Raw genomic sequence first — 23,159 nt, forward strand, 5'->3', positions numbered from 1 at the left:
ATGTTACGTGTAACCACAAAGTATACTGTCTTCTTAGGTGTATTCTGTAACCATTTAGTGTATTGTGCCATGAATTATAATTTGTAACCATCAAGATTGAAGTGAAGTGTGAGGAATATAAAAGAAGTCTCGTTTTTATCACCATGGAGCCATTGACTTACATGTGCTGTCTGTATATCTTCTTTTTACAACAACATTTTATGGAATGAAATCTCCCCAAAGCTTTAGTGTATCTTTGTAATAGAGCATCTGTAAGAAATCAGAGGTACATGGCTTTACAGTAAGACTGGAGCTGTTTACGGACATTGTGCTATATAGAACTGGCAACATCTAAATGGTGGAAGCCCAAAAAATCCATCATTCTATCATATATATCTAGTAAAACTTAGTGTTGATAAAATACTAAGATTAACCGCCAATATGACAAATATTTCATTGTTTATTCTTGAAACAAAATATTTGAACAGATTTTTTACCCATGAGTAGAGATGAGTTAAACTGAGGTTCTTTGTTCGTACCAAAAACAGTTTGGGTGCTTTACATATGCCAACCACTCATGCGAGCATCGCTGTGCTCGGGTACACTCAGTGTTCAGCCCCGTGTGAGCCGCTTGAAGTATTTGAATGGCTCACACTGGGGGTAACAACAGTGTGATCAGATGTAATGTTCACCAAACAAAAAAAATAGAAAACCCCACCCCCATAAGTGTTCTGTTATGGCTGGCTGCATGTGGGTGGAGACCGAACTGCCCAATTAGTGACTTCAATTGGGGTTCAGGTCAAGTCTGGGTCCCAAACCGAACCCTATCTAAAGTCCGGCTTAACCAGCCAAACCAGACTTCCAGGAGTCTGCTCATCTCTACCTATTAGTATGATTGGTGAAGGTTCACATTCACACTTGCACAGGTAAAATCCATACAAGTAGCTGTGTATGGTACTGCAAATCACTCGTGTCCAGTCCTATTTAAGTGAATGGTAAAGGCTGCAGTGTCAGGAGGATTTGTAACCTTTTACTGATTAAACATTGTAAAAATTGAAAAGACAAAGAAGGGGTGCGCAAATGGTATCTTATCCGGGGGGTACCAAAAGAAATTTAATTGGTGCACTAGCCTGGTGTGGTTGTGTTAAAGACACAACCACTAAAAGCACTTAAGGACGGCTGCTGCAGAACCCATGAAGATAGCGATAAAGTAGATGGAAGAAAGGGTTAATCCGCACTGCACTTGGGGGGTTGGTAGGGGAAGGTGAAAAAGTGAAAGGAGAACTGAGAAAGGAGTGGAAGGAGTAGGAGGTAGAGTGGTGACTCTCTGAGAGGGAGAGGTCACCGGGTTGGAGCAGGGCTCCTTGAGTACTAGGTGTCAGACCTTGGTCTGGGCCTGGTAGGATCTGGCACCCCGGTCGCAGGGGATCGTGTCAATGGGCACGGATTGCAGAGGAGGGCAGCCGGCGGCCTTGAGCCATCTCCGGCCAGGGGCTAGGGCATGACGGGGTACGCAGACCCTAGGCCGGGAAGTAGCTTCAAGCGTCCTGGTAATTTACCCGGGGGTGAAGCCTTCAAGATTCATCCCTCACCCGCTCCAACATTGGGGTACTAGCGCACTGATCGGATAGGACTTTCCCTGACACAGTCCACCAAATCCCAAGCGTGAGCCCTGAGAGCACGCTCACTCCGTTAGCCATACGGGTGAGCGGGACCCGACTAGTTCCACTCTACAGGGTCCAAACAGTGAACAAGTTGCCACAGAAAAGGTCACAGGCTAACAAGCAACACCAAGGGCACGGACCCAAGCGTGCTCCCTCCTGGCTGCAGCAGTGCTCAGAATTCTGGTTTACAAGCTGTCGGTGTCAGTATTCTTGAACTGAGTGAGCACGCAGAAATCCTTCTTTTTCCCAATGGCACCCCACTCCTGCACTACCAACACCGGGCCCTGGGGCACAAACCCCCTACCGACGGAGGGGTTAAACACCTTGCTGCCGCATCATCGCCACCGGGCTTCCCCTTTTCCCAACAGCAGCGGTGGTATCCCATCTTACCACGCACCATGGGTGGTGTCATGAACTTCATACTCTCCTGTACATACTCCCCTTTTCAAACTCGAGTGTCCGCACAAACTCCCGGATCCGGAGACCCCTCGAGCCACCGCGGTTCCAGATCCGAGCGGCTCAGCCGCTGCCATGGGGGCGGTACATTTTAATCTCCATCGATCTTCAGTGATCCTCTTTTGGCAGCACGGATTAACCCTTTCTTCCATCTACTTCATCACTGATTAAACATCGACAGTCTACTGTAACAACACCCTACCACTATATTTAAATTCCTTTAAATCAGTTTAACATTAATAGTTAATTGTAAAATCAAATGAAACAAAGATGTTGCATTGCTAATTTGTACCTAAAATCCCGATTCCAACATTTTGTCATAAGTTTTGATGCATTGCCATCACCATTTGTCCTTAACCCTAGGCATCTCTTCTGATTGTTTTGTTACTGGTAATCCAAAAGCTGCTGCTACAAGCTGATTCTACCAATAATGCTCATATCGTCAATAATATATCTGCATTTTTGATACAAGTCTTACTATATAGCTTTCTGACATCACGCTACCCCATGCCGGGTGACAAACTGGTAGCTACCCACAGCTTTTGATTCTTATTGGACCTTTGTTTCTTTTCAATATGGTACATATGTTTTTCTCATATGTAAATGACTAAAGATACATGTTGACATCTTGTATAAAGTATTGCCAAGTCTTCCTTCTGGAATCTGGTTTACTTGCCTTATGGATTTTATTGTCTCATTCCAAGAGGTAGGAACAAAAATGGCACAGAAATTTCATATTGAAGCACTGATAAATTTATGGATATATGTAGGAATAATCTCATATACTGTCACATACAGACGCAAGCAGGAAATCTTACTGGGCAAATGTACACTTGTGGTTAGGTGGTAGTAAAGAATAAGTAGGTTTGTTTTTATCTAGAAACTCTTTTTGCTTTTTTGCTCATTGCCTGTAGTAAAATCCCTTTTTGTAGGTTTTTACCAGTGTTCTTTTGCTCATATGACTTATTGTACTTTTTCATTCTATATTCGCCTCTGTTTGCACAACCCTACCAGACTGTGAACACTCAGCTGCAGGCTGAATGTATGAATAAATCTGATGAAATATATGGAAAAATGGTAGCGAAAAGAAACCTAATAGAAGGAAAGGCTGCAGTCCACATACCTTTATAGACAGTAATGTATGTTCTACTTTGGCAGTTTTGTCTATTTCAATGTAGAATGTTAACTTAAATAGTTTTGTCCTGGAGAATAAAAACTTTATATAGAAACTGCAAAGGGAAGAAATGTTTTTTAGCAATTTTTGTTGCACAGTGGACATGAGCAAAATGGTTCAAGGTAAATTAAATTTTCCTCAAATTTTGCAAATAATTCTGATTTCTTCAGAGTGCAATTTTTTTGGCAATTCACTTCATGAGCATATTCAATTTGTTGATTTGTAGAGAGCCAAAAAGGGGGTAATAAACTAGTAATAATAGCTCATTTTCTCACCTGTCCCTCAACTTTTTTCCTGTCCCATCTTCCTTGAAGCTCCAGCCTCTACTTTCCTTCAGTGTTCAATATCTTCTTTCATCATTTTTATTCTGTGTTGGAACATCATACTACAAGTAGACATCTGAACCTGTCATGATGCCAAGTGGCCAATTTAGCGAATGAAATCAAATTGAATGTAGATGCAGAATTAAACAATTTCCTTACCAAATGTAAGCAAGTGGACGGATTTTAATTTTAACAGCTTTGGTTATCACTAATGTATAATTAATAGGGATGATCGAATACCTCAAATATTCGGCTTCGCGAATATTTTCCGAATAGTTCGCCGCTATGTGAATATTCGATGCGCAATGTAAGTCTATGGGAAGCCTGAATAGTTCCGAATAGTTGTTATTCGGGTTTCTCATAGACTTACATTGCGCATCGAATATTCGAGAATAGTCGAATAGCGGCAACCTATTCGGAAAATATTCGCGAAGCCGAATATCTGAGGTATTCGATCATCCCTAATAATAACCATAGACATGAAAGAAGAGTATTTGAACAGATCCCTTCTCTGTTGTAAGAAGAAATGGAGGTCTTTGCTAGTTTTTCAATTGTTATGCCAGATATTTACATCTTGTAGAGCTGAGTATGTTTATTGCTAGAGGTGGCGCTTATTATATTTGTCTGTTGGTAGAAGATTTTTTTTTATTTTCCATCATGTGACTTAAAAATGCCACAATATTATTATTGTTGTGAGTCTGAATTCTTTGTACCCCTCCTGATCCTGAGAAAAAAGGATGTGAAATCAACCTGCCATATTTCTGCAACATATACTCCCCTAGTCCAATCCAAAGCTGTGCAGGAAAAATCTGTGAAGGGTACTGTGGTGCTTGTGCTCCTTTTAAAGGGGTTGTATGTGCTATGAACACTCTGGGACAGATTTCAACTACTGTAGATGGGTGCAGATTCAGTGTAACTGTATTGAGCGATGCCATGTCCATCTAGTTGGATTCTGGCCTGGAGGAAGCATGTCACATATTTGTGGCCACGTGACCGCCATTCCTAGCTCTGACACCTGAGAATCGTCAGCGGACAGTGACCAAAATGTGAGGATTTAAAAAACTGCAATCACAAAGTGTGACACATAGGATGACTGCAGACTTGCCATTTTAGACTAGATTTCCCCGATAAGTTAAAGGTGTAGGTCTTAGTGGTTTGACCTAATAATCAGGAATTGATTCCATACCCTAGTGATACTTGTAATGCTGAAAAAAGACAGAAACATCAAGAAAACATAAATAATAAAGATTGTATCTATATGCATCAATTTACAGGTTTACAAAATGCACAATAGACCAACTCTAACAAAAACAGCCTTTTAGGCAAATATTAGATGTCAGTACAGTATCATGAATCCAGGATGTAGCAGAAAGTTAGGAAATATATAATGTAATTTTTCATAACCATGTATAAAATCACATACAAAAAAGGGCAAAGTGGATAAAGTGCATATAAATATTCCACCTAAGTCACATCTATTTTTTATATTATACACAAATAGTCTAATTTGGATCCTGTTTTTGACAAGGATAACTCCAGGGGGTAGCACCAGCAGGAGACCAGGTCATTAAATATCACAAAAATGCACAGCTTTCGCAAACCATTCATTGAATATAGTCAATAATCAATGCTTCGTGTTTCATTTCAAGGTTCACAGTCAGTATCCCATCCTTAAATTCACTGCACTCAAATTATGATGCAAAAAATATTTAAATTTATTGAGGAGACTGTGAAGTCATTCAACGACGTTTCGACCCATCCTGGGTCTTAATCAAGAGTTGCTTAAAGATTGGTGCGATATCACCAGCCACAGCGCTGCTGCGCTGGCTAAACCCAGGACCTTTAAGCTGGGTTTACACTCTGCAACATCTCAATCGACATCGCTGTAACGTCACCGGTTTTGTGACGCAATAGCGATGTTGTTTGCGATGTTGCAGTGTGTGAAACCTATCAGCGACCCGGCCCCTGCTGTGAAGTTGTAATCGTTACAAATCGTTCAGGACCATTCCTAGGTCCTTTGTTTCCCGCTGTGCAGCAAGCATCGCTGGAAAGTTTCAGTGTGTGAAAGACTTTGCAGAGACTTTGTTAGCAATTTCCCTTTCAAAAGGCTGCTTATCAACGTCCCCAACAACCAGCTAGGTCGCTCTGCAGGTCCGGATCGCTGTTGAGTTGTTGGCCAGGTTTGCCTGTTTGACAGCTCACCAGCGACTTAGCAGAGACTTAGGGAGGTCGCTGTTACGTCACAAAACCGGTGACGTTACAGCGATGTCCTTTGAGATGTTGCAGTGTGTAAACCCAGCTTTATTCTCAAGGTATTCTCTACCAACGCTATAATCCACTCAAGTTTCCATATCCTAGACACCCATCTTTAAGCTACTCTTGATTAAGACCCAGGTGGGGTCGAAATGTTGTCGAATGACTTCACAGTCGCCTCAATAAATTTTTAATTTTTTGTGCATCATAATCTATGCAGTGAATTTATTTCTTATCTTGCAGACCACTTTTTTTTATTTGATCTCTACAGTATCCCATCCTTATACCAACTATGGGACAAAAAACTGTGCTGATATTATAATCTTAATGCTGGGCATAGACCGCCCACGATAGTGAATTGAGTTTTCATAGGTTCACAGTGACGACACTTCAATGTAGTGACTGAATTTTCATAGGTTCACAGTGTAGAGACATCAATAAATATCTAGAATCACAGTAGTCATGTTATTATAAATGGAGCAATCTCACCCACTTGGGAGAGTGAGAGGTGATCGAGTCAAATAAGGATGGTAACAGCATTAGGATTCCTCTGTACACTGAGCACTGTCCCTACAATGAAGCTGGATCTGGCCCTTATAATGGTTATTTACCTGATAAAGTGAGGCAGCTTCGAAACGCGATGAATAAAAGCCATATTGCACCCTTTGATCTGTCATGGATCCTTTCGACATTAGCTTCTCATGCAGCAAAGACTCTCCTCTAACAATCAGTGCAGTCCACAGCTGACCCTATAACACCTATAGCCCTAAATCCCCATAAGCCTCCCAATGTGTTTCCTCCGCTAGGATTCATCAAGGGAATGGCTTCATAGATACAGGGCTGTCCATATTAAATTCTATCCCATGCTAAGACCCAGGTATTAGTTCCTTTCATGGGATTTTATATGTGATTATTAAAAGTTATGTTTTATATGTTCCCTAATTTGCTGCTATATAATAGACCAACAGTACTTGTAAATATCTATGAGTCTTTTATTATCGTATCCCTAATTATGAGACTGAAAATATACAGTTTTCTTCAAGTTGTCTTTTACTGTCAGCCATTGTAGCTGATGCACCCGACACATATGTGCTGTCTGCACTGCAAGACTCACCAGATGCCGCTACACTCATTGTCACATTGTCATCTGCTAAACACGTCAACAACCTATGCAAATTGAAGTGGGAATTAACAAGTTGTTGTTTGCCTGACATATTAATTTATAGCATTTCTCATTTTCATATGGAATAAAATGTATTTTTTATGTTATTTCCATTTTTACTTTTATGTTTTGATGTCTAGTGGAATTTTATGTTGGATGAGTACTGCAGTAATGGTTGTCATTATTAAACGCATTATTTATAAAATGTATATACTTTATTTTATTGATAATTCCACAATGCAGAGAGCAATGTTAGATTTAAAGACTTAAGGCCATGTCACACATGGAGATAAATCTTTGGCAGATCTGTGGTTGCAGTGAAATTGTGGACAATCAGTGCCAGGTTTGTGGCTGTGTACAAATGGAACAATATGTCCATGATTTCACTGCAACCACAAATCTGCCAAAGATTTATTTCTGTGTGTGACGGGGCCTTTAGAAAGAAAAACTGTGGATAAAAAGTGCTATAGGGTCTTATGTAAGCATAACTGAATGCTAAAAAACAGGCAAACCACTCACATGGTAGGGTTGTGTGACAACCAAAAAGTGATAATCCCATGTGCAGCTGCTGCATGGACAACGAGCTACAAGGTATAAGGTGCAAAATTCAGGAAAAAACAGGAATAAAAATCTGGTTTATCCTGCGCTGCTGTTGGTGAAGGAATCCAATATAAAAGCAGAGTTGAAAATTTAAGGTGATTTATTCAATATATTTCAAAGTAAACTTAACTTCTTCAGGAAAGGCCACCAAAATATGTTAGTGGCCTTTCCTGAAGAAGAAGTTAAGATTACTTTCAAACTCGTTGAATAAACCAGATTTAAACACTTAAAATATTAGAGCAACGTCACACCATTCTTTTTGACAGCCACATAAATTATAATAGCATTTATATATTTCGAGGTCTTCAAGTAGTGAACTAAGCCTAGATCATTATAGGATTTATATCCAACTGTACCGGAGTGATGGTGCTTTCAGATTTGCCAATACGGTACGGAATGGTAGATCACAACGGCTATCAGGTGATCTGAACAGGTTGCGAATCCCATGACAAAAAAGCAAAGCGCTTATTCATGGGGTGCAAACACTTTTTAATTTTTAACTTGTTTTAAAAATTATGGTTAACTTGATGTTCAATGCACAAAGAAAAATGATAACTCTGTGTGTATGGAATTGTTGTTAGTCTGTATAAATAGCTCATTAAAGGACCGCCACTAAGCAGCAGGCTGATGCTGGACGGGAACTTGTTACCTGTAAAAACGCTATTAAACTGCAGATTGAACCCCGATTCCAGGAGGAAATTAACTTTAAACCTCCTGGAAGTGTTTGGGTTTCAGATACGGGGGCAACGCCGGTATGGGTTCAGGCACCTCTCATGATTCTAGAGCAGCAATCCCCATGCACTGACTGACAGCTGCTCATCATTAGAACCAGCTATCAGTCAGTGTGATGGGAACTGTGTTACAGCTGTCGTTCTCCATACACAGAGTGGTGACTGATTCTGTGACGGCGCCACCCCATTTCGGAAACCCGAATACTGCCGGGAGGATTAAAGTTAATTTCTTACCAGCAGCAGGGTTCAATGTCTGGGTGCTGGGCAGGATTCAAAAAGCTATTAACCTGCAGATTAACCCCATATATGCAGATTAATAGCCTTTTTACAAGTGACACGTTCCCTTAAACTCTAGCATAAGTCTCTCACAAATGTTAGTTGTGTGAGGAACCTCTAGTTGCTCAGTTTGAGAAGAAAGTGGTGTAGTTAGGGATTTTTCCATCTTAATCCTCACACCACGAGTTATGACTAATCAAGAAACATTTAAATCAAGTGTAACTGTTTAGAAATTTTGTTTGCATTCTTGTGAAAAAAAATGACTAAAATTCTGTGTGTTTGACAGGGGACGTGTGTGAGCCCAATCCTTGTGAAAACGGAGGAATCTGTTTGTCGGGCTTATCTGAGGAGACCTATACATGTGAATGCCCAACTGGCTTCAACGATCCCAACTGTTCTAGTGTTGTGGAGGTTGGTAAGTGCAAGTCTGCGATCACTATGCATTGTTTTAATTTATTTTCTTGCTTGTATCATGAAATAGAAATCTAGTAATCTTTGAAATATAAATCTTAAATGTACAGAGTCTTTCTATAATTTACACTGTATGTTTGTTACTCTTATGAAGAAGACCCTAAGACCTTAAAGGGATTGTCCTTAAGATATGTCATCAATGTCTGATCATTGGGGGTACAACCCCCAGAACTCCAGTTAAACAGCCATTCCTGGTGCCACCACTGGCCGGCACTACCTACTGTAGTTGAGAAACTGTACAACACAGTTCCATCAATATAATAGTGCCCATGGCCTACTATCTGCCCACTATTGATCTGAATATTGTGTGGATATGCAGTACCCAGCCATGGCCACTAAACAGTTGACAGTACTGTACTGTGCATCTCCGCAACTGAGTAATTCTAGGTGGCAGCACAGCCAGGACCAGAGTGTCTCACCCTCGCTGATCAGACATAGATGTTAAAGTCCTTGGCAACCCCTTTAACAAAATGATTGTCACGCTGCTCTAGTGGAAAAAACTGACACAAGGTGCAGAATATCTACTAGAGGGCACAAACGCAATAGAGATGTCAGCTAGCCGAGTCAAACCAGGAAGTCTAGGACACCTGAGGGGGAAGCAAAACGTCATCAGATACAAACCAAAGGTCAGAACCAGGATTAACACAGAAGTCAGGTACTAACAAAGCAAGGTCGGACACTGGGAAAACAAACACAAAGAGAAGGGCCAGGGAGGTCAGGAGAGGCTAGGTAAACATGAGGTCCAGGAAAAAAAAGACAGGATAGACATGGGACAAGACTGGGAAGTCAAGGGGGAACAGAGGCAGATAGGCAGAACGGGAAGGGGCACAGGTCAGGATGGTAGCTGCAAAATGGGATGGATCAGGGAACACTCACAGAAGCCAGGCTCACGTGCTGCAGAGCAGAACTATTACTGGCAAGTCTCCACAGGTGCAGTGCCAGGATATAGCAGCCTGACCTCCGGAATGAGGTCTGAAAGCAATTAACCCCTGCATGACCTTAAATACAGAGATGGTATATCAGCCACGGCTCAGCCCGGTATGGATCATGACAGTGATTCTACTCAGTTTTGCACCATTTATATCCTCAGGAGGATTTGTGTTCTGTAATATCCAGTTGAGAACTGACTTTCAGATACCATATTAAAGGATAACACAGCGGATATCATCCATTCCTAACCTGTTGATGCCTCTCAGAAATGTGCATTACATGGACCAACCATCACCCTCAGTGAGAATTGTAATGATGTTTTCCCTCTGTAGTGGTATTTGAGGCAATTTCACTACCTGCTGTCAGGTTGCCCCATTGATTTATGAAGGTCCAAAAAGAAGGATTTACAGTAGCTTGTTTCGATATAACCTTCCAACTAGATAGTTTTGCCAAGGCAGAAAACCCATTGACACGTGGTTGTATATGGAGCCAAAGGTGGAGCAAGCCAATTAATTGATATGATAATTTCATTGTGATTTATCTCCGGCAGTGAGAAGCTAGGCAGTATTTGTGGTAAATGGATTTCACCTTTTATAACTAGCTATATTTCATAACCGTGGAGGGAAAACTCAATAGAAAAATAAATGTAAATGTTCTGGACAGTTGAATTCAATGTGTAACAGTCTTGTGCGGTATTGCATTAATGCACAGAACGCTTTTAGTTTTTCCATGGTATTCATGACCTTGCCTTCGTGTTGTTTGTAACCTGCAGTTGGTAATGTCTAAATGAAGCCATTAGTGAAACAATGCCGTGATTTTGCATTTTCATTCTTCGCCCTCTAATTAGTTTTTATCAAATCAATAGTTCTTTAAAAGTTGCTAACTTTTTATCTGTTCTCGTTGAGCCACACACTATTTGCAGTTGTAATTAATTCTGCTTGCTCTATTGTTTCTCAAATCAAACTATCATTATGTTTGTTTTCTTTCCAAAACTTTAGAAAGATTGTGATCTGGCGCACATGACAATTTTATGCCACATTGATGAATCAGTTATAACAGCATCTCTATAAAAGAATACAAACTACTGCAAATACTTACTTAAAGCACCACTCCCGCATTTTTTTTCAGCACCAGCGTGGCGCTTTAAGTCTAAGGCTGTGTGCCCATGATCAGGGTTTACAGCGTTTTGGATGCAGTGTGTTTTCCAAAACCCTGCGTTGTACAGTACAAGCACAGGGTATGTGATTTTTAGAAATCTAGAAATCCCATGCCCACTGTGGTTGTTTTTCCCACAGCAAAAAACTGACCTGTGGCGTGACTTCCCTAGCCGCAGCATGTCAATTCTTTGCTGCATACATCCAAGCATTCTCTGCAGGGAGAGCACAGCGAGAGACTGCAACTGCCCGAGTCCAGATCGTGGGCACAAACATCTGTTTTCTCTTGCGGAGGAGACTCATAGTCCTGCAGGTCAGAACCCACTGCGTCCAGAACGCAGCGGGTCCTGATCCTGTGCACATACCCTTAGTCTCCTGCCCCCAGTATTATACTCAACTGCCGCCATCTTCATCCTTTTTCTGCACATTTCCAGTCCCACATGCCATTTTGTGACCATAACTTCTGATTGTTCTCAAGTCAAAGTGTATGTCACCAGCACTCAATGCAAGTCTATGAAAGCCAGAACAAGGTTCTCATAGAGATGTATTGATTTGTGATCTCGAGCACGCTCCATGAAACACTGGAGCTGTCGGCAGGTCACAAATCGCCAGAGACCGACCGAAGCAACACTGGAAACAGATGAAGATGGCGGCAGGTAAGTATAAAACAGGGGGATGGGGGCTTACATTAAAAGCAACACTTCAGTGCTGAAATTAAAAAAAATGCTGGATTGGTGCTTTAAACCGTTTGACTTCTATACATTGGTATATTATATTTGAAATGTATGATGTATGTTTTACATAAAATTGGTCGTTTATGCCTTACAAAGATGGTCCTATATACACAACATCTATTCTAAATGAAGATCTTATAACAGTTCTGGTAAGGAATTGCCATGAACACACTTAAGGCTGCTTTACACCAGAAGATCTATCGTGCGATAGATCGTCGGGGTCACGGTTTTTGTGACGCACATCCGGCATCGCTTGCGATGCCGGCCTGTGTGACACCTCCTAGCGACGCAGTATCGCTCACAAATCGTGAGTCGTGTACTGCTCGTTAGGTTTCATAATATCGTTTAATTTAATTGTTCATCGTTTCCGGGGTAGCACACGCCGCTCCGTGTGACACCCCGGGAATGAGGAACATCGCTTACCTGCGACCCGCGGCTCTCGCCGGCTATGTGGAAGGAAGGAGGTGGGCAGGATGTTTACGTCCCGCTCATCTTCGCCCCTCCGCTTCTATTGGCCGGCCGCCGTGTGACGTCGCTGTGACGCCAAACGTCCCTCCCACTCCAGGAAATGGACGTTCGCTGCCCACAGCGAGGTCGGACGGTAGGTAAGTACGTGTGACGGGGGGTTACCGACTTTGTGCGCCACGGGCAGCGATTTGCCCGTGACGCAAAAAGGACGGGGCAGGTACGATCGATTGTGAAATTGCACAATCGGTCGTACCGTGTAAAGCATCCTTTAGGTTGCATGCCCATGATCAGTGTTCACATCGTTTTGGACGCAGCATGCTTCAACTGCATCCAAAACGCTGTGGTGTACAGTACTAGCATAGTGGATGGGATTTCTAGAAATTACCTGCCCACTGTGCTTCTTTTTCCTGCAGAAAAAACTGACCTATGGTGTGGCTTTCCGACCTGCAGCATGTCAATTGTTTGCTGCAGAGTCGCAAGCGTTCTCCTCAGGGAGAACAGAAGAGAGAGAACGCAACTGCCTGAGCCAGGATCATGCGCACGAGCAGCTGCTGGCTCCTACGTTCTCCTGCGGAGGAGACTCGTGGCCCTTCAGGTCAGGACCCGCCACATCCAGGACACAGCCGATCCTGACTATGGGCACATACCCTTATACTAAAGTCTAAATTTGGTAATTATTCTGGTATTCCCATGTCAGAGATTTAATCTGGTATCTGAACTTACCTTAATTTTGAAGTATTTTCCCACATTGCCAGCAATATTCTCTTTGTATGGAAATTACAAATATTCCAACCAAGAAGGATATTATACTTCCATCATAATCGAAATTCTCCTTTAGAAGAAATTAAACATAAAGTATACATTTCAACATTCTTCCTCTTCATCCCCCTCTTCTTTTTTCATATGATACAATTTTTCTTATAGTTTCATTAAAGCTGAAATATATATACAAAGAATTATCTGTTTGTCAAAAGATCAGCTTTTTACCTCCCTGATAATCCTAAAGGCTTGTGACAGCTGACTGCAGAAGGAGCCTCCCCCCAGTGACCTACCTTCAGTAAATCTCACTGCTTGGCTAAACTTTGTCCATCGTCCCCGTTAACGTCTTTCTGCATTTTTTCCATTAGACTGTTTCAGGAACATGCAAAAATCCAGAAGATTGACAAACATATGGGACAAGTCTTGAGAAAGCAGTGATCTTTCAAAACTCTTATATTGTCATTTAGATTCAGATCAATTATCTTGATTTAAAGTAGCCAGAAATCACATGTGTAGTTACCGTATTTTCGGTTCATAAGACGTACCGGATTATAAGACGCACCCCCAAATTGAGAAAAAAATGGGGTCCATCCAACAATCCTCCAGTGGTGTCTTACCGGGTGAGGGGTGTGGCAGCATGGTAGAGCGAGGTCACAGGAGGAAGGTCGATGATGCGGGTGGTGCGGCCGGCGAGTGTCCTAAATGCTGTGAGGTACGCAACTTCCAGAAACTGTCGGCGGTGCGGTCTTCACAGAAATGATGCCGGGAGTCGGAGCGTGCGCAGATTGAGCTAGCCGAGATCTCATCTGCGCACACGCCACCTCCAGACCCCATTTTCCTTAAGTCCGTTGCTGGAAGATCAATGGGCCAAAGGCGGCTCATCCACAGATGAGATCTTGAGCTGAGAGCTTCATCTGCGCATGTGCCGCCTCTGGGTGCCATTATTTGAAACCCACACCTCCAACATTTTCAGGATGGCATCCACAACCCCAGCACAGCAGCACACTGCACTGCAGCACAGCGGCCAGCAGGCTCCAGCACAGCGTCCCGCAGATTCCAGCACAATGCACTACAGGCCCTAGCACGGCACCCACAGCCCCCATCATTGCCCCTGCCTCCTGCTACCCTCTCCACCACCTCCTGGTAAGGTGCTGTTGGATTATAAGATGCACCCTCCATTTTACTCCCAAATTTTTAGGAGAAAAAGTGCGTCTTATAATCCGAAAAATATGGTATATGGAATAGCTAAAAGTGGAATTCAAAAACACATCATTTTTACATCTGCGATACTTTTGTATCATATCAGTAATTCTTTGCTAAGCCTTAATTAGGTTTTATATATTTCTCTTCGATAGGCAATTTTCTTGAACAAATCTTTCTTATCAGAAAATCAGAGATCCGAAGCAATGGAAGAGAACTAATAGAAATATAGGAATGCTAAACCTGCTGATAGATGTTCATCAGTAAAGTTTGTGTTAATGATCATTTTCTCACTTGCAGGCTATGCTAATTTTAGTGAAGCAGCAAAAATTTGCAAGTGTAATTTATAAAATAGTCCGATTTCTCACCACGTTGGATTTTTCTCAGCTATGGAAGTGGAAATGTCACTACATAGAACATTTCCTTTACAGGTTCTCTCTAAATGAATGGATGAAGTCATTGCACATGACCACTTTTGCTATTTATAGGTGTAAATTATTACATACACAACATCATTAAAGAGACCTAATGGACCTCTTTACATAAGACATCTTATGTCACATATGCTCCTACAGCAATGAACAAATTATATGCACTAAGAAATGTGGAAGATACAGCAGTTATCTTAGGTATTCATTACAGCTGAGAGTGGTTATGTGACATTAGTGATCGGTGAGCACTAAAATGCTCAAGTGCTCGGTGCTTGAATCAAACAGGATGGATGCTCGGACGGGCTCGATTCGAGTAACAAATATAATAGAAGTCAATGGGAAACGTGAGCATTTGGAAGACTCCCACAGGAGGGCTGAGGAGATGTAGGAAAATTACTGAATTGGCTACAAACAGCACTAAAATGGAATGGGAACAGCATGGTGTAGAAGCCTGAACACATCTCTGACTCCTAGATCGCTGTTGAGAACATTGTTGTTAGGCCTAGGACACAGGGCGAGAAAAATGGTGTGAGTGGAATGCAATGAAAAATCGCATTCCACTTGGACCATATTACTTATGAGGCAGCACCCATGAGCAATTATTTTCTCAGCCCTAATCAGACCAAAAAAACAGTCGCAGCATGTTGCGAGTAGAATGCGATCCTGTTCCACTCGCACCCATGCAAGTCTATGGGGGAAGAGAAACATCGCATTGGTCTCGCGTTACACAGGTGTAACGTGAGAGCAGTGTGATTCTCGCAGTAGCCGGCAACAGAGAAGATAAGGAGATAAATCCCTGACTCCCTTCCGCAGCGCTGGCCCTCTCCTCTGCAACTGTGGTCTGATCACACGATTGGTGCAAAAAAGCTACAAAAGCATTGAAAGAGTTGAGATGCTTCTTTTTTTAATTTCAGTCAGGAAAAAAAAAATAATATGCATTAGATTTATGAAATCTCCTAACTTTTGCTGTTACTGTAAAAATCAGCTTTGTATTTGAATAAAACTCATGAAGAAATTCTGCAAAAAATTCAACGTGTGAACATAGCCTTAATAGCAGGGCCATTGCTCACAATATTTCCCTGTCACCTATGACTACAGTAGATGACATAGTAATAAAATAAAACTACACCCACTGGTAGTCACTGGTAAATGCAATGTTAACATTTTACTACCTTATCTGGGCAAGTGGTGTGTGTATAAGATGGTCAGACACATCCTGTTAAATTTATGAAAGAAAGACTCTGAACCTCACAAAGCCTATGCGGACAATGCAAGAACTGCCACAACTAAGAGATAGAGGGACTCCAGTACACCCTTTACTATTTATAAAGGAGGGCCTCATACACATTCTGTTAAAATTGTTAGGTAGTGGGACTCAGACATCTAAAGCCTTTGCACTATGTGCACAACACGTAGAAGAGGGTCTCCGAATAAACTATTTCCCCATTATTTATTGGGACTCCTAGATTAATAAAACCCGTGCACTATATGCAAGGGCTGCGAAAAAATAGGAGGGACTGCAATACACCCTGGAAAACACGTAAAGGAGGGCCTCAGTCAATGCAATCACATATCTACAGCATTATGGTGATTCACAGGCAATCCCTGCATGTTTAGTGTCTGAAAAACAGATGCAAAACATGCGAGGTGGTGACTTGAGCATAGCATCTGAGAACTAGGATACGCGATCAAGTACCGCTCATCACTATGTGACATGTCTCTCTGAAGAATTAAGTCCATAGCAAAATGTGATGTGAACACATCAGAGAGACACAGAAAGGGAGATTCATTAAGAAAAGAATTTGGGAAACAAAGATGGTTTTCATTTAACACTTTAACAACATCTGTCATGCATGTATGATGCATATCAAAAGTGGGTGTATGAAGCGGGTTCATGGGGTGAGCGCAACCCATACCTAGCAGGTAATGACTGTGTGTTACCACCAGGACCTGCCTCTAACTCTTAACTTGTTACATCCCACTATCAAGCTCTGAAAGTGGGATTTAACACACTCTGGCATAGGGGTGTACCATATTAAGCACCCATCAGTGCACTTGTGAAGTGATCGCTGTTGCGATTGTGTTGTTATGACAGCAGGGGTCTACTGAAGACCTCAGTACTTGTCCTATCAGCGCTCCTTTGAAATACTGCCTGAAAAAATGAAATGAAAAATTGGTCATGTCGCGAATGCATTAAATAATTTTGGTAGATGAGACCCTTAAGGGGGCTTTACACACTACGACATCACTAATGCGAAGTCGTTGGGGTCACGGAATTGGTGACGCACATCCGGCCGCATTAGCGATGTGACACCTATGAGCGATTTTGCATCGTCGCAAAAACGTGCAAAATCGGTCATCGGTGACATGGGGGTCCATTCTCAAATATCGCTACTGCAGCAGTAACGAAGTTGTTCCTTGTTCCTGCGGTAGCACACATCGCTCCGTGTGACACCGCAGGAACGAGGAACCTCTCCTTACCTGCCTCCCGGCCGCAATGCGGAAGGAAGGAGGTGGGCAGGATGTTACGTCCCGCTCATCTCCGCCCCTCCGCTTCTATTGGGCGGCGGTTTGGTGACGCAGATGTGACGTTGCTGTGACGCTGAACGAACCGCCCCCTTAGAAAGGAGGCAGTTTTCCGGTCACAGCGACGTCGCTGGGCAGGCAAGTAAGTGTGACGGGTCTGGGCGATGTTGTGCGGCACAGGCAGCGATTTGCCCGTGTCGCACAACAGATGGGGGCGGGTACCCACGCTAGAGATATCGGTACCGATATCGCAGCGTGTAAAGCCGCTTTAAGTGCCACAATTTTTCCTAACTATTCAAAGATCAAGGGGCACTACTAAAATGTTTTAAAAAGGAATGGGGGGATGATTGGTGAAAGATTCTAAGTGAAAATTGGGAAAGATTTACTAGTGTGCGGTATCACATCCAGTCTTGGGAGATCAGAAAAGGTTTTGCCAGAAAACGAAAAGTTTCCAGTTGCCACAGATTAGATCTTGCCTTCTTTTTTATATATACTGTATATACAGTTAGGTACAGAAATATTTGGACAGTGACACAAGTTTTGTTATTTTAGCTGTTTACAAAAACATGTTCAGAAATACAATTATATATATAATATGGGCTGAAAGTGCACACTCCCAGCTGCAATATGAGAGTTTTCACATCCAAATTGGAGAAAGGGTTTAGGAATCATAGCTCTGTAATGCATAGCCTCCTCTTTTTCAAGGGACCAAAAGTAATTGGACAAGGGACTCTAAGGGCTGCAATTAACTCTGAAGGCGTCTCCCTCGTTAACCTGTAATCAATGAAGTAGCTAAAAGGTCTGGGGTTGATTACAGGTGTGTGGTTTTGCATTTGGAAGCTGTTGCTGTGACCAGACAACATGCGGTCTAAGGAACTCTCAATTGAGGTGAAGCAGAACATCCTGAGGCTGAAAAAAAAGAAAAAATCCATCAGAGAGATAGCAGACATGCTTGGAGTAGCAAAATCAACAGTCGGGTACATTCTGAGAAAAAAGGAATTGACTGGTGAGCTTGGGAACTCAAAAAGGCCTGGGCGTCCACGGATGACAACAGTGGTGGATGATCGCCGCATACTTTCTTTGGTGAAGAAGAACCCGTTCACAACATCAACTGAAGTCCAGCACACTTTCAGTGAAGTAGGTGTATCTGTCTCTAAGTCAACAGTAAAGAGAAGACTCCATGAAAGTAAATACAAAGGGTTCACATCTAGATGCAAACCATTCATCAATTCCAAAAATAGACAGGCCAGAGTTAAATTTGCTGAAAAACACCTCATGAAGCCAGCTCAGTTCTGGAAAAGTATTCTATGGACAGATGAGACCAAGATCAACCTGTATCAGAATGATGGGAAGAAAAAAGTTTGGAGAAGAAAGGGAACGGCACATGATCCAAGGCACACCACATCCTCTGTAAAACATGGTGGAGGCAACGTGATGGCATGGGCATGCATGGCTTTCAATGGCACTGGGTCACTTGTGTTTATTGATGACATAACAGCAGACAAGAGTAGCCGGATGAATTCTGAAGTGTACCGGGATATACTTTCAGCCCAGATTCAGCCAAATGTCGCAAAGTTGATCGGACGGCGCTTCATAGTACAGATGGACAATGACCGCAAGCATACAGCCAAAGCTACCCAGGAGTTCATGAGTGCAAAAAAGTGGAACATTCTGCAATGGCCAAGTCAATCACCAGATCTTAACCCAATTGAGCATGCATTTCACTTGCTCAAATCCAGACTTAAGACGGAAAGACCCACAAACAAGCAAGACCTGAAGGCTGCGGCTGTAAAGGCCTGGCAAAGCATTAAGAAGGAGGAAACCCAGCGTTTGGTGATGTCCATGGGTTCCAGACTTAAGGCAGTGATTGCCTCCAAAGGATTCGCAACAAAATATTGAAAATAAAAATTTGGGTTTGGTTTATTTGTCCAATTATTTTTGACCTTCTAAAATGTGGAGTGTTTGTAAAGAAATGTGTACAATTCCTACAATTTCTATCAGATATTTTTGTTCAAACCTTCAAATTAAACGTTAAAATCTGCACTTGAATTCTGTTGTAGAGGTTTCATTTCAAATCCAATGTGGTGGCATGCAGAGCCCAACTTGCGAAAATTGTGTCACTGTCCAAATATTTCTGGACCTAACTGTAGCTCCTTCTTAATTTGGACATGTGGATTAGCCCTCAGACCCCATATTGAGTAACATGACTACATGCAGCCTTTACTTTTATTCTTTTTGATTAATATACTTGATATATTATTTTGTCCGACCGCTATTTTTATGCAGATGAGACTTTTTTATGTATCTCACTGCTTAGGCTTACGGTTGTATTCACACTTATCGTTCTGTTGAAGAGGGTGTGAAAACTACATTGATGTACTATAAACGTGTCAAGTATTAATAAAGGGTCACTCTTTTACCTATTTTACATTGTCAACAGATGAAATATACAATGGATTTGTGAGATATTGCTCTGAGTTTATCATGCAGTATAGGAAAACAAGATTATAGATTCTTTTCCTCAACTCACAGTAGAATCTTCAATCTTTCCTGCCTCCGGGATGCAAGATATTTCTGTCTGAGGCTTGCCATGTTAGACTGTGTTTTGCAGATTATTGAACAGAGCGTGAATACTTAGGTGTCTCTTGCTAACAAGCTGTAAAACTGCAGGAGAAGCCGATCCATGTCCATCACTTATTGAAAGGTTGGACTATCTCAACAATAAATCAGGAGAACCTAATGCGTAGACATTTATTTTAGCCATCAAAACCGGTGAAGTATATAATAAAATCTTCTGGTATTCAAAAAGGTCTTCGTTACATTTAGGAGATGATCAATTTATTACTTGAAATTCAATGTTAACACTTTTAGTATGTAATTATTAGGGAGATTCCTAAATTTTTAAGATTCAACTGAAAAAAAGAAAGGAATTTAAGACCTAATTCAGCAGGGGTTTATCTATAAACATTTGTAGTTTTAATTTGAAGCTCCTACTTGTAAAATTATGGATGAGAACCCTACAGAAAGCATGATACCAAAATGCGATGCGCTCTACTTCTCAAATACAATATGTCGAAACTAATAAAGCAAAGACATGAGGGTATAGTGGAGCGCACAACAATATCACTTCTAGAAAACTTTCTAAAAAGTTCTTTATTGTAAAAGCTGCTTGATCCATTAAAAGAACTTAAATCACAAATATGTGGCAACATTATAAGTTTCACACCTAAAGTCCTCTAATTAAGCATAAAGAACAATATATCATGAAAAAAATAAAACCTACATTATTGAATTACTACTTATTTATATATACAGGTACATCTCAATAAGTTAGAATGTCATCAAAAAGTTAATTTATATCAGTAATTCATGCAAAAAGGGAAACATATATATCATATAGAGTCATTACACACAGAGGGATCTATTTCAAGGGTTTATTTCTGTTAATGTTGATGATTATGGTTTACAGCCAATGAAAATGCAAAAGTCATTATCTCAGAAAATTTGAATAATTACCACAAAACACCTACAAAGGCTTACTAAGCTTTTTAAATGGTCCCATAGTCTGGTTCAGTAGGCTACACAATCATGGGGAAGATAAAAAAATGTAGGTGAACACCTAAGGGGTGCTTCACACACAGCGAGCTCACTGCCGAGATCGCTGCTGAGTCACGCTTTTTGTGACGCAGCAGTGACCTCATTAGCGATCTCGCTGTGTGTGACACTGAGCAGCGATCTGGCCCCTGCTGCGAGATCGCTGCTCGTTACACACAGCCCTGGTTCGTTTTCTTCAAAGGCGCTCTCCCGCTGTGACACACAGATCACTGTGTGTGACAGCGAGAGAGCGACAAATGAAGCGAGCAGGGAGCAGGAGCCGGCGTCTGGCAGCTGCGGTAAGCTTGTAACCAAGATAAACATCGGGTAACCAAGGTGGTTACCCGATATTTACCTTAATTACCAGCCTCTGCAGCTCTCACGCTGCCTGTGCTGCCGGCTCCGGCTCTCTGCACATGTAGCTGCTGTACACATCGGGTTAATTAACCCGATGTGTACAGCAGCTAGGAGAGCAAGGAGCCAGCGCTAAGCAGTGTGCGCGGCTCCCTGCTCTCTGCACATGTAGCTGCATTACACATCGGGTTAATTAACCCGATGTGTACTGTAGCTAGGAGAGCAAGGAGCCAGCGCTCAGTGTGCGTGGCTCCCTGCTCCCTGCACACACAGCTAAGCGGTGTGCGCTGGTAACTAATGTAAACATCGGGTAACCATACCCGATGTTTACCTTAGTTACCAGTCTCCGCAGCTTCCAGACGGCGGCTCCGTGCAAGCGCAGCGTCGCTTGCACGTCGCTGCTGGCTGGGGACTGTTCACTGGTTGCTGGTGAGATCTGCCTGTTTGACAGCTCACCAGCGACCATGTAGCGATGCAGCAGCGATCCTGACCAGGTCAGATCGCTGGTCGGATTGCTGCTGCATCGCTAAGTGTGAAGGTACCCTAAGAGTAAGGATCTTATCTATAGATCCGAAACGAGTCAGATGTTATTTATGGACTTTTAAGTGTGTGTCTATTTTTAACATGAAGATCCAATAAAGATTTTTCTACTTTTACACAATTTCTGGATTGTATGCTATTTGGGGCTGGAATCTACGTACAATTTTTTCTGTTACTCTATCCTAAAAACCACAATCCTGGTGTTATCTGTGCATCATACTGGACTCACATTACAGGCATTACGATATGCTAAAACTTTTTTTTTCCTTCCTTTAATCATCGTGGGAAGACTGTTGCCTTGACAGATGTCCACAAGGCAGTCATTGACACAAAAGGTCATTACTAAATAAGCTGGCTGTTCACATAGTGCTGTATCCAAACATATTAATGGAAAGTTGAGTGGAAGGAAAAAGTGTGGTAGAAAAAGATGCACAAGCAATTGGGATAACCGCAGCATTGATAAGATTCTTAAGAAAAGGCCATTCAAAAATTTGGGGGAGATTCACAAGGAGTGGACAGCTGCTGGAGTCAGTGCTTCAAGAGCCACCACACACAGACGTAGCCAGTACATGGGCTAAAACTGTCACATTCTTTGTATCAAGCAAGAACTGTGGAAAAAGAAGCGCAATAGGGTCTTACCCGAGTAAATACGGGGTGATAAGAGTAAATACACTCACCAAATCGAGTTGTGAAAGTCACAACTACTATGCATGCATGGAATCCAGGTCAACGGCAGCAGCACCCGGGATGGCTGATAACAGAGAGTAGTGAAGTAGGGCTTTCAAAGCCGTGCCAATGACCGCTATGACCGATTGTAAGATTAATTTTACTTTTTATTACTTATTCAGGTCAACGCGTTTCTGGAGTCTCTGCTCCCTTCCTCAGGATATACAGGAAAAACTACATCAAATCTCAATTTGATGATTTGATGTACTTTTTCCTGTATGTCCTGAGGAAGGGAGCAGAGACTCCAGAAACGCGTTGACCTGAATATGTAATAGAAAGTAACATTAATCTTACAATCGGTCATAGCGGTCATTGGCGCGGCTTTGAAAGCCCTACTTCACTACTCTCTGTTATTATTCCTTGTATCAAGCCACTCATGACCAATAGACAATGCCAAAATTGTGGTTTTCAGATGAAAGTAAGTTTTGCATTTCATTAGAAAATCAAGGTCCAAGAGTCTGGAAGAAGAGTGGGGAGGCCTCAATCCAAGCTGCTTGAGGTCTAGTGTGATGTTTCCACAATCAGTGATGGTTTGGGTAGCCATGTCATCTGCTGGTGTAGGTCCACTGTGCTTTATCAAGACCAAAGTCAGCGCAGCCATCTACCAGGAATTTTTTTCAGCAGTTCATGCTTCCCTCTGCCAACAAGCTTTTT

The 23,159-nt window shown here is 42.1% G+C and overlaps 1 protein-coding gene across 1 annotated transcript in view; it reads left to right on the forward strand.

Annotated features, from left to right (window-relative positions):
* The window catches only part of EDIL3 (EGF like repeats and discoidin domains 3), a 1,135,698-nt gene that overhangs the window by 210,128 nt on the left and 902,411 nt on the right, over positions 1–23,159 (forward strand). The window contains exon 2 of the mRNA XM_075325131.1: positions 8,905–9,033. Within this exon, the coding sequence (XP_075181246.1) occupies positions 8,905–9,033 (129 nt within the window). The remainder of the gene's footprint in view (positions 1–8,904; positions 9,034–23,159) is intronic.

The sequence above is a fragment of the Anomaloglossus baeobatrachus genome, chromosome 1, assembly GCF_048569485.1.
Source record: "Anomaloglossus baeobatrachus isolate aAnoBae1 chromosome 1, aAnoBae1.hap1, whole genome shotgun sequence".
NCBI classification, from domain to species: Eukaryota; Metazoa; Chordata; class Amphibia; order Anura; family Aromobatidae; genus Anomaloglossus; species Anomaloglossus baeobatrachus.